At 46.4% G+C, this 12561-nt stretch overlaps 1 protein-coding gene across 5 annotated transcripts in view; it reads left to right on the top strand.

Moving 5' to 3' along the window:
* Positions 1 to 12561, top strand: part of NOS1 (nitric oxide synthase 1) — a 106754-nt gene that overhangs the window by 76469 nt on the left and 17724 nt on the right. For 4 of the 5 annotated variants that reach the window (XM_059408519.1, XM_059408523.1, XM_059408521.1 and 1 more), the window contains exons 17-20: positions 2180 to 2296; positions 6867 to 7041; positions 11019 to 11157; positions 11599 to 11677. In XM_059408519.1, coding sequence (XP_059264502.1) covers positions 2180 to 2296; positions 6867 to 7041; positions 11019 to 11157; positions 11599 to 11677 — 510 coding nt within the window. Of the gene's footprint in view, positions 1 to 312; positions 415 to 2179; positions 2297 to 6866; positions 7042 to 11018; positions 11158 to 11598; positions 11678 to 12561 lie in introns of all 5 variants that reach the window. The other variant, XM_059408524.1, reaches the window with a different exon arrangement.

Genomic DNA, 12561 nt, shown 5'->3' with positions numbered 1-12561 from the left:
AGCATGTGCGTGCCGAGCTCTCTTTCAAGGAGCCCGATACGGCGTCTCCTCCAGCACGGAGCAGAGCAAATGCCTTAGCTGACTGGTGTTTAGAGACCCTGGTCCACAGAAAACCTCTCCTGGTTTTCTCCTTAGCAAAGTACCTGTTGCCGAGCTCACATACGCTCCATTCCCAAGGGATAGCTGCATCCCTCCTGCTTAGCCATCTTTGTCCTTGCTCTCCCTGCCCCTCCCCTTTCCAGGTGACCATCACAGGCTCCCCCTCACCCCTCCTTCAGGGAGAGAGAGGGCACCATCTGTTCTCCCCTCTAGGTACCCGGAACCCTTGCATTTCTTTCCCCGTAAAGGGCCTCCCCTCCCCCAAGGTGACCCAGGAGTCCGTGGTCTGGCTGCAGCCCGTGACAGCCAGCAGAGGTAGAGTGTGTGTGTGCTGTGTACATGGGCGTGTGTGCCCTGTGTTCGTGTATGCATGCGGGTGGGTGTGCCCAATGCCCAAGCATCCAAGGCCACACACCTGCATCTCAGGGAGACCTGAGTCCTAACCCAGGCTGTGCCACTAACTCACCATGCAACCTTGAGCAAGGCATTTGACCTCTCTGGGCCTCAGTCTTTCTCATCTGCCAAATGGGGAGAAACCATCTCTGCCCCAGCCATCTCTGGGAGCGGCTGAGAGGATCAAAGGATAAAAACAAAGAGGAAAGTGGTTGGAAAAACCTCAAACCTCATACAAATACATGTGCCGTTATTTTTAACCCACAAGCATTAACCATCCCTCCCACACTAACAACACAGCCACCCCCTGATATGTTGCATGACTTATTTGCAGAAATGACTCAATGTGAGACTATTTTAGGGCAGAAAATACACTTACATATATTTAGAACTTTCCTGATGCTGGAACGAAAACTTTGAAGAACGTCCAGCTCAGAAGCCCTGCCTGCCAGAACACGCAGTGTCTTTTTTTGTCTTTTGCTCTTGGATTTGTTTGCGGGGTATCGTTTTGTTTTGGTTTGGGTGTTGGGCTTTTGTTGGGGGGGGTTGTTTTGTTTTCTGGTCTCGGGATTTTGTTTTGTTTTATGTTTTGTTTGTTGTTGTTGTTGTTTTTCTTTGCCTGAAAACAACACTTCCCAATTTTGGAGGAGAACAGGAAGACTGGATCTTTCTTTGAAGTCTCAAGGCTCCTGAGCCTCTCATGCTGAGGTCTGCGTCCAGTGACATCTTCCTTCCCCTTCAATCCCCTTCAGAAGAGTTTAATAAAAGATTCAATCTCTTTTCATGCCATGTCCCAGTGCTAGAACGTTTTCCACATTTCTTGAAATGGGAAATGTGACAGCTCCTTGAAACGTCCAAGGTCCATAACTTGATGAGAGAGAACATTGAATGAGAGTTGTCTGGCATAATCCAGGAAAACTTTCTAGGGTGGTGTAACTGTTCTACAATTGTACTATCCAATATGGCGTCCACTAGCCACATGTGGCTCCTGAACGCTCAATACGTGACTAGTACAAGCGAGGAACAGAATACTTAACTGTGTTTCTTTTGAATCCATTGAACTTTATGTTTCAGTAAATACCCAGAGCTACCATAGCGGGCAGCACAAGTTAGTTCTTAGCTGACTGGCTCAGACTGACTTAGCTTCTGGCTACTCAGACTGAGGTCTGGGGACTGACAACATGGGCATCTCTTGGGTACTTCTTAGAAATGCAGAACCTCACACCCTGCCCAGATCCGCTGAATCAGAATCTGCCCTTTAGCAGCATCCCGGAAGGGTTTGTGTGCTCATCACAATTTGGCAAGCCAAGAAGTTTGGTCTAATGGTTAGGGGATGGTCTGTTCTATTTGTGACTTTTTTTCCCCCTTTAAATCATTTTGACCATCTTGCTCTCAAGATTCCTGAGTTGAGTGGGGTCAGAAACCCTTTAAATACAAGTGGTATCATGTGCAGATGACTAGCTATCATCATGGTGGATGAAGGTAAGTTGATCCATTCTGGAAGAGTCCATAGAAGACTTATGGTCTCAAAAAAAAAAAAAAGAAGAAGAAGAAGAAGACGACTTATGGTCTCAACATGCGAGAGAAAGTTCTAGAAACAGGACTGGTCATTTGAAGATCCTTTGGGGTGTCTACCTCAACAAGGGGTTCCAAGTCAGGACTCACAGGCTCTCTTCTGTTTTGGCAGGAGCTACAAGGTCCGATTCAATAGCGTTTCCTCGTATTCTGACTCCCATAAATCGTCGGGTGACGGGCCAGACCTCAGAGACAACTTTGAGAGTGCTGGACCCCTGGCAAACGTGAGGTGAGCAAGGATTGAGGGTATCAGGGAAGACATCTTGGTGAGCTGGATTCAGTTGCAAAGTGAGCTCTTTGTTAGGGCGTCTCCCTTCTATTTCCAACCTTCTCTTGAATAACCAGTTGTATTGTCATTGTCTAGTGACTCCTCCTGACCTATTTAAGCACACTAGCTGGGCTCTCCGGTCACCTCTCAGAGCTCCATCGCCCAAATCTCAGCCTATCATCCTGTGTGCTGAAGGTTGTTAGTCCCTAGAAATTACTCAATGAGCTACGCTTCCCGGTGATATGTTTTACACCTGATAGAAGCTTCTGAAGTCACCCCTGCCGTGTGCCAGTGGCTCTCAACCCTGCACACACATCAAAATCATCTGGAGATGCTTGCAATATACCAATACCCAAGCCCCATTTTCAGAGATTCTGATGTAGTTCATCTAGAATTGGGCGCAAGTATTGCCTTTTACTTTCTTAGTTTCCCAGGTGACTCTAACGTGTGGTCAGATGCAAAAAACATGGACCCAACCCCATGTTTACCAAAGTACAGGGGTCACATACCAAGAAGTCATTTTAGGTAGGACACAGACAGATATCTTGTTTTTCAACAGTTGTGAATTCATTTCGACGAGAAAGAAAACTGGATGTCACATCCTTGGTTTTGCCGATGTTAGTTAACACAAGGCTAATGTAAGCCGAACATCTGGGCCTGGTTACAAATCTTCCTGAACTTCGCTAACCGAAGCTTCTCATACCTGCTCATGGCAATGCTTGGTAGATGCATTCCCATCACAGGGGTCCTAGATATTGAAGTTTTATGTCCAGCGGTGCCTTTTTTTTCTTATTTTCAGTATTCCAAGATTCATTGTTTCTGCACCACACCCAAGGCTCCATGCAATAGGTGCCCTCCTTAATACCCACCACCAGGCCCTCCCAACACCCCCACCCGCCTCCAAAACCTCAGTTTGTTTCTCAGAGTCCACAGCCTCTCATGGTTCGTCTCCCCCACCTATTTCCCCCAATTCACTTTTCTTTTCCTTCTCCTAATGTCCTCTGTGTTATGCCTTATGCTCCACAAGTAAGTGAAACCATGTGATAATTGACTCTCTCTGCTTGACTTATTTCACTCAGCATAATCCCCTCCAGTCCCGTCCATACTGATACAAAAGTTGGGTATTCGTCCTTTCTGATGGAGGCATAATACTCCATTGTATATATGGACCACATCTTCCTTATCCATTCATCTGTTGAAGGGCATCTTGGCTCTTTCCACAGTTTGACAATCGTGGCCATTGCTGCCAAGAACATTGGGGTACAGATGGCCCTTCTTTTCAGTACATCTATATCTTTGGAGTAAATACCCAGTAGTGCAATTGTAGGATCATAGGGTAGCTCTATTTTTAATTTCTTAAGGAATCTCTACATTGTTTTCCAGAGTGACTGCACCAACTCGTATCCCCACCAACAGTGTAAGAGGGTTCCCCTTTCTCCGCATCCTCTCCAACACTTGTTTACTGTCTTCTTAATTCTGGCCATTCTAACTGGTGTAAGGTGGTATCTCAATGTGGTTTTGATTTGAATCTCCCTGATGGCTAATGATGAATATTTTTTCATGTGTCTGTTAGCCATTTGTATGTCTTCTTTGGAGAAGTGTCTGTTCATGTCTTCTGCCCATTTTTTGACATGATTATCTATTTTGTATGTGTTGAGTTTGAGGAGTTCTTTATAGATCGTGGATATCAACCTTTTGTCTGTAGCAGTGCCCTTTTTAATAGATTTTATTTTTTTTAGAGCAGCTTTAGGTTCCCAGCAAAACTGAGAGGAAGATATAGCGATTTCCTTCCAGCTGCCAACAAAAACAGCCTCCCCCACCCCTACCATCTCCATCCTGAGTAGTACATTGGTACAATGGGTGAAATTACACCAACACATCATGAGTACACAAAATGCATAATTTATACAAGGGTTCACCCTTGGTGTTATTCATTCCACAGGGTTTGACATCAGTGCATTGTTTTAGTTTTGACATTGAACATCGGTTTTGTACTTTGACGGCCAGACCCACTTTTCCCATATTAAATCTATCACGGCTCAGGGCAGGCATTGGCAGGCTACAACCCGCAGGTGCGTTCAGCCTGGCCATTGTGGACTCTTCCACAACCCATGAGCTGGGAATGGTTTTTCTAGTGGAACATTTGCAACTCACTCGATGATAGGAAACATTACCGTTGAATCCCAATGAAGCAAAATGCTATCCCTCCCCCTCAAACATGAGGGGAAGGGATACTTATGAGGATAAATCCTCATAAGTAAACATAGTACTAAAACATGATCCTTAGTAAGTGTAATAAAAATGTTTTTAAATTTTTATTGTCAATAAAAATGTGCAGGAATTTGTTTTCTGTCTGTCACATAAGTATCTACATGATAGCTTTGATTTTGCTTCTTGGCCTAGAGACCTAAAAATATTTACTCTCTGGCCCCATGTATAAGCAGTTTGCTAGTTCCTGGTTTGGAGGTTTATAATAGGAAGATCGTGGTGGAAACGTGAGCCTAGAAAGTAACTGGGCTGCAGGCTTCAGGTGTACCAGGAAATATACTAATGAATGAATCGCCTGAGCCATCTGTTAGTGAACACAGGTGGGTTTGATAAGCTAGTGAGTACAAATTAAGAGCAAGTTAAACAGCAGTAATAAGGAAACAATAGTATCACTGGAAGTCGGTATGGCAGATGCCATGAACATAAATATTGCATGTTTGAGGAACAAGTACCGTAACCACAAGTCATGACTGATGCTGGGAATTTCTGATCCCCACTGGGCTGAAGCTAAGGGGCCTGGCTTGGGGCAAAAGTGCTCCTTCCCAGATGTTAACCTCTGCTAACCCTCACTTGATCTGTGAGATGCCTGAACCCATCTCAAGTGCATTCTCCAATGACAGAGAGAATGGGAGCCCCTTTCCCCTCCTCCTTCCCCACATGCCCCATTTCAGTCTTTAGCCAAATTGACCCCGTCATCCTAAACAAAGAGATTCAGACCCAGAGCCCCCATGAAATAACTTACAGAGCCCCACATCTGGGCTTGTCCGAGATGATCGTCTGCAGCGGAAAACTCCAGCCCGGGAAAAAAGTGGGGTGCGGTGTTCCTGTCCCACTCACCAACATGTCACTCCGGTCCCGGTGAGGTCCAGACCCACAGCCAGGACCGAGCCCTGTAAGTGTGACATAAAGTGTCTCTAGGACAGCAAACTAGCAAGAGCGGCTATCTGAGACACAGCCCTTCCCTTCTCATACTCAAGTCAAGGCAGCCCACCTTAACAGAGAGGAAAAATCTCATTAACTGGACCCCCACTGATTCAAACACCCACCTTCTTGGTGGTATCTAGGTGAAGAGGGTTTGCAACACAAATGAATTTCTTTTTTTTTTTTTTTTAAGATTTTTATTTATTTATTTGACAGAGATCACCAGTAGGCAGAGAGGCAGGCAGAGAGAGAGGAGGAAGCAGGCTCCCCACCGAGCAGAGATCCCGATGCGGAGCTCGATCCTAAGACCCCAGAATCACGACCTGAGCCAAAGGCAGAGGCTTTAACCCACTGAGCCACCCAGGCGCCCTAACAACGCAAATGAATTTCATAGACATCCCAAGAGGCGGAGCTGCATATGGATAAACCTTTCATCCCCTTTTAGAAGAACCTGTTTACCCACCAACGTTTGATGTGAGGGTTTTTTTTTAAGTTTTTGTTTTTAATTCCAGTTTGTTAACATACAACATTTGATGTGTTAATGACAAGTCCTTCTGATCTCCTCATTAATATAGGACCCTGAGGACTGCTGTATTATGATTTTCGTTACCTTTGTACTTAAAACTCATCTGGTTGTGTCCATGATAGAATTCAAGCCTTCCCAAAAAAGTAGACTAATTTCTCTGGCTTAGAAAGGGATGCATGAGAAGTTAAACCAATGGTTCTGGGTTTTCACTATCCCTAATTCATCCTCCTTAGGACCACTGGGAATTTTCTCCCGAGGATCGTTGAAGCTAACAGAGAACTAGAAGGAGATAAGAAGAGGCCCCAGGGGCTCCCAGATTTTAAAATGGCCTTCCCCAGGTGGGCTTAGGGACATCTGATCACCATGGGCTAAACACAGTCCTTCTGGAGATAACCAAATATCTCAGTCTGCTCAGGCTGCCATAACCAAAATACCAGAGTATATGGCTTCAACAACAGATACTTATTTTCTTGCAGTTCTAGAGGCTGGCAGTCCAAGATCAAGGTGCCAGTAGGATTGGTTTCTGGTGAGGCCTCTTTTCCTGGCTTGCAGATGGCCACCATCTTGCTATGCCCATACATGGCCTCTCTTTTCTCCACCGTCAGAGTGAGAGAGTGCTATCAGCATCTCTTCCGCTTATGACACCATTTAACCTCAGGTACCACCTTAAAGGTGCCATCTCCAAATACAACCACAATTGGGGCGTTAGGATTTCAACATATGAATTTGGGGAGGGGGACACAGTGTCCATGATACCAGGTACCCTCTCACGCCCCACAGTCCCCTAACACGGACCTTTTGTTGTCTTCTTGGCAGGTTCTCTGTGTTTGGCCTTGGCTCCCGGGCTTACCCTCACTTCTGCGCCTTTGGACATGCCGTGGACACCCTCTTGGAGGAGCTGGGAGGAGAGAGAATCCTGAAGATGAGGGAAGGGGATGAGCTCTGTGGGCAAGAAGAGGCTTTCAGGACCTGGGCCAAGAAGGTCTTCAAGGTAACCACCGGCCCAGATCTTGGAGACCTAAGGGGAGAATTCACGACCCACCCTCAAGACCTCCAAAGACAGAGTACCGACACCATCAGAAATAGAAGAAACTTGAGAGAACCCCTGGTATTTCCCTCATGTATCCAGCCAGGATACAGCTGTCAACAACTCAGATGGGTTTAGATGGTCTTAAAACACACATTCTCCATCCAGAATCCAACCCCCTTCATTATGGTTAGAGACTTAATCTATAAAAAAAAAAATTATAGTCTTGGGATTTCAGAGCTGGGAAGAATCCATTCCTCCCTTGCATTTGGTAGACAAGTAGGCCAAAAACATAAAGTTGGGTAGCCACACCGGGGGCCATGCCTCATCCTGGAGCTCAGGTCTCCGATTTGTCTACTTGGACAAGCTTCTCCCTCTTGTGCTAGATCTTCGCTGACCAATATGGGAGCCACTAGCCCTGTGTGCTTTTTTTTTTTTTTTTAAGATTTTATTTATTTGACAGAGAGTAGGCAGAGAGGCAGGCAGAGAGAGAGGAGGAAGCAGGCTCCCCACCGAGCAGAGCGCCCAATGCGGGGCTCAATCCCAGAACACTGGGATCACGACCCAAGCTGAAGGCAGAGGCTTTAACCCACTGAGCCATCCAGGTGCCCCAACCCGTATGCAATTTAAATGTCAGTATTCATGAATTCACATTCAACAGGATGAATGAACAAGTGAACATGGTATGTCTAGGTAATGGAATGTGATTCAGCCATGAAGAGAATGAAACATTGACACCTGCTACACCACAGATGAGCCTTGCAAACCTGCAGAGTGAAAGAGGACAGGCACAGAAGGTCTATGCTCCCATTTATAGGAAATGTCCAGCACAGGCAAATGCATACAGAGATTAGATTTGTGGTTGCCTGGGCTCTCGAGGAATGGAAAATGGGAATGATTACTGATGGGTACAGGGCTTCTTCTGGGAGGACGAGAATGTTCCGGAACTGGATAGCAGTGGTGGTTGCACTCTCTCTCTCTCTCCACACACTAAAAACCATGGAATTGTACATTTTAGTACATTTTAAAATGATGAATTTTATATTGCATGAAAAATGTCTGTATATATATACATAGAAATAATAAAATGTTTAATTATAATATAAAATACTGTATATTATGACAGAAATATTATATATTGCATATTTGCATAAATATATTTATCTTGCATAAAATAATTACTTATATATTTTATACACCATAATGGATGTATAAAATTTTAATCATTTTTAATTAGTTTTTAATTCTATTTAGTATCTATATTAAATAGATTCTACTTAAAGAGCCCATTCCTTGGCTGCATATTTCACATACTCAGTAGTCCCAAGCTAGTGGTCATCCCAGGAGACAGCACAGAACATTCCTATCATGATAGAACATCCTATTGGATGGCACGATTCTAGACATATGAGGTCACAGGAGAATAATGAACAATGGCCTTCTATCTGCATGGGGGACATGATGTGATTGGCTATCCTGGAAAAAAACAAAGAGCCTTGAGTACCGACCCCACCACCTCCACCCGCTCCTTCCTCCATGCCGGAATGTGTGGAGCCACATTCTCAAGCCGCCACAGAAGAAAGGACACCAGGCAACCTCCTGTCACTCCTTTGGCACTTTCCATCCTACATGCAGAAGCACATAGGGAAAAAAGGGGGAAACTGAGGCCCTGGGCTATCTGGATATCTGTGGGGGGAGGCTGTGTCCATCAGCCTGTTTCTGCATTTCTCCCTAGACAAGGAAAATGGTGATAACTTCTCCTGTTACCTTGAGGTCACTATGGTTCTTGACTTCGATCGGCCACTTTGAGCACCCCAGACGCAGGGCCTGTTACTAAGCTACTGTACCCTTTAGCTATCTCCCCCCCGCCCCATCCATACTCCCACCAAACTCCCGGTCCTGGCAACCACTAACCGACTTTCTATCTCCGTAGCTTTGCCTCTCCTGGACGTTTCCTGTGAACGAAATCCTATAGTATGTGGTCTTTTCAAACTGGCTCATTTCGTACATTTTTAAGGTTCATCCACATTGTATTATTTATCAGTACTTCATTGATTTTTACGGCCACACAATCCTCTGTTGTATGTATATATCGTATTTTGTCCATCAGCTGATGGATGTTTAGATTATCTGAAAATCGACACACAGCCAAAAAGTGGTTAAAGCTACCCTTAAAAACCTCTTGAACTGGGTCAGCTGGGTGGGTCAGTCAGTAAGCATCTGACTCTCGGTGTTGTCTCAGGTCATGATCTCAGGGTCATGGGACAGACCCCCACATCAGGCTCTGCACTCAGCATGGAGTCTGCTTGAGATTCTCTCTCTCCTCCTCCCTCTGCCTCTCCCCGCCTTGCTCACGTGCTCTGTCTCCCTAAAAAAAAACAATTATCCATGGCTTTTTTCCCAAAAACCTGAATTTGAAATGGTAATTCTTAGGATTACTAAAGTCAGAGAACTTATGAACTTGGCCCAAAAAATAAATAAATAAATAAAAGAATAGAAAAAAAGCAAAATTCATAGGGAGATGTTCAAACATTCAATATGTTCTGCTTTTAATGTGTTTAAATCTTTAGACTAAGATAGCTAGGATGTTCTAAGGTGTCTATTTTCTTTTTTTTAAAGACTTAACTTATTTTTTAAAGATTTTTAGTTATTTGAAAGAGAGAGCACACGTGAGAGAGAGCACAAGTTGGGGAGAGGGCCAGGAGGAGAGAGAGAAGCCGACTCCCTCCTGAGCAAGGAGCCAGGCACAAGGCCCACTCCCAGGACCCGGGATCATGACCTGAGCTGGAGTCAGATGCTTAACTGACTGAGTCACCCGGGTGCCCCAACTTTATTACTTGTTTGAGAGAGAGAGAAAACACAAATGGAGGGTGGGGGGGGCAGGGAGAGGGAGAAGCAGGCTCCCTGCCGAGTGCAGAACCTGATGCTGGACTTGATCCCAGGACCCTGAGATCATGACCTGAGCCAAAGGCAGAGGCTTAATCTACCAAGTCACTCAGGTGCTCCTAAGGTGTTTATTTTCTTGCTTAATGTTAGGCCTCTACAAATACTGGTTTTAGGAATAAATGACATAAAAGTTACATACTAAGTAGAGGGTAAATCTTTTTTTTTTTAAGATTTTTATTTATTTGACAGAGATCACAAGCAGGCAGAGAGGCAGGCAGAGAGGGGCAGGGGAAAGCAGGCTTCCTGCTGAGCAGAGAGCCCTGATGCGGGACTCGATCCCAGGACCCGGAGATCATGACCTGAGCCAAAGGCAGAGGCCCAACCCACGGAGCCACCAAGGCACCCCTAGAGGTTAAATCTTAAAGTCATTAATTAGTAAAGCTGATCTAGCCAGCATATCAACAGCATTCAAAACATATAGGATGGATTAGTGGATAGACTGATGGCTGGCCGGTCCGTGGTGGGATGGATGGATGGGTGGTTGGGCGGGTGAGTGGATTGAAGGAAGGAAGGAAGGAAAGGGAAGGGAAGGTATAGATGGAAGAATGGAAGGTTGGATGGACAGATGGAAGGAAGGAGGGAAGGAAAGACGGATGGATGGATTGATGGATAGAAGGAAATAAGAAAGGGAAAGGGGGGAAGTAAGGGAGAGGAGAAGGGAAGGAGGGTAGGTAGGTGGAGGAATGGAGGGATAGAGGGATGAATGGATGGATGGGTGGACGGATGGATGGATGGATGGGTGGATGGGTAGATGGATGGATGGACAGATGGGTGGTTGGGTGGATGGATGGATGGATGGGTGGATGGATGGACAGATAGATGGACGGATGGACGGATGGGTGGTTGGGTGGATGGATGGATGGGTGGATGGATGGATGGATGGGTGGGTGGATGGATGGATGGTTGGGTGGATGGATGGATGGATGGATGGACGGACGGATGGATGAATACAGGCCATGCCTAGGAGGTCACCGAGAGCCCTGCATATGCCACAGGCAGCCTGTGATGTGTTTTGTGTGGGAGACGATGTCAACATCGAGAAGGCCAACAACTCCCTCATCAGCAACGACCGCAGCTGGAAGAGGAACAAGTTCCGCCTCACCTACGTGGCCGAAGCTCCAGAACTTACACAAGGTACCTCTCCGCAACCTCTGGGGGGCATGCAGGGCCCGCCATGCATGTGGGTTGGGGGAGAAAGGAGCCCTCACCCCCACCCAAAAGGTGCCACAAGAAGCTGGGTGTCATGGCTTCCATCTCTCTTCAGGGCAGTCCTCTGAAAATAAATACATGGCCAGTGCCCCACACCCAGCCGACCTGCGCCTGGATGTTTCTCCCTCCAGCAGCGTGGCGCCATTACCCTGAAACTGTTCTTCTCTGCTAGGCTCAACTAGATTTGCCTTCTCTTCTCCATTATCCGCAGCCCTCCCCCAACCCACCCAACTTCTTCTATTTCATCTCTTCGCCTCACTCCAGAGGACAGTGCAAGTGTGAAGAGAGGGTCAGGAGAAGCTGGAGGCTTTGTACTGGCCATGCTTTAACCCCATCTCAGGGAGACTGTCATTGTTCTCACCGCAGGTCTATCCAATGTCCACAAAAAGCGGGTCTCGGCTGCTCGACTCCTCAGCCGTCAGAACCTTCAGAGCCCTAAATCCAGGTAGGAACACCTTGCTTGGCTCAGGGTTTCCCATCTGTGCTCCAGATGCCCCCCACCCACCTGCGGGGAGGAGCCCTGGTTGACTCAGAGGCCTGGCTTCCCATGACCATCCCCAGTACCACTGAGATGCCCCTGCTGCTTTGTTGCACCAAGGTTTTCCCACCTTCCCTTTGCCAAGCCCCCTAGAGGGACCAAGAAAGGACAGATCGTCGTGGAAAGCAGAAAAAGAAAGGTTGTATGAGGAATTTTTAATCTAGACCACACCCTTGTCGAACTGCTAATGTTCATTGTACCAGAACATCCTAGCCAGAGAACATTTCCTCCTTGTGGGTAATTCTTCTCTAGAGTCCCGAAAACTGGCTACCCAGATGCTGCTTAAATTCCTTTGGGATGACAGGAGGTTCATTACCTTACCAGGCAGCCCACTCTGTGTTTCAGAGTCCTAATTGTTAGACATGATTTTGCTGTTGCTCTAACCAAAGGGCATCTTCCTAGCTCTCTGCATTGATCTCAGTTATCCTCAGGTGACACCCAAAACAAACTCCGTTCTTCCAAATGAGAGACCTGCTGATAGCCAAGGACAAGGACCAGTCTTTCCTGGGTTTTGATTTCTTCAAATTGTGCTTCCTAAGACCGGGTTTCCCAAGCCTTTCACCTTAGTAAAAGGACGCACTCTTGTCCTGCTGCCAGTGTCATTCTCAGACCCAGTCACAGCACACAGAGAATCTGTCATAGCTACCACATGCACTGGGGCCATTAAAGCTACCCCTGGACCTGAGCAGGACACAGTGATCCCACCTGAGATCGTGGGTTTTGTCCTGGTGGCCATGCCACTGTCCCATTTAGCTTCCACCCTTGCTGCTGTGGTCAAAGTGAATGAACCA

This window comes from Mustela nigripes, chromosome 8, assembly GCF_022355385.1.
Source record: "Mustela nigripes isolate SB6536 chromosome 8, MUSNIG.SB6536, whole genome shotgun sequence".
NCBI classification, from domain to species: Eukaryota; Metazoa; Chordata; class Mammalia; order Carnivora; family Mustelidae; genus Mustela; species Mustela nigripes.
This window is presented reverse-complemented; position numbering and strand designations above follow the sequence as displayed.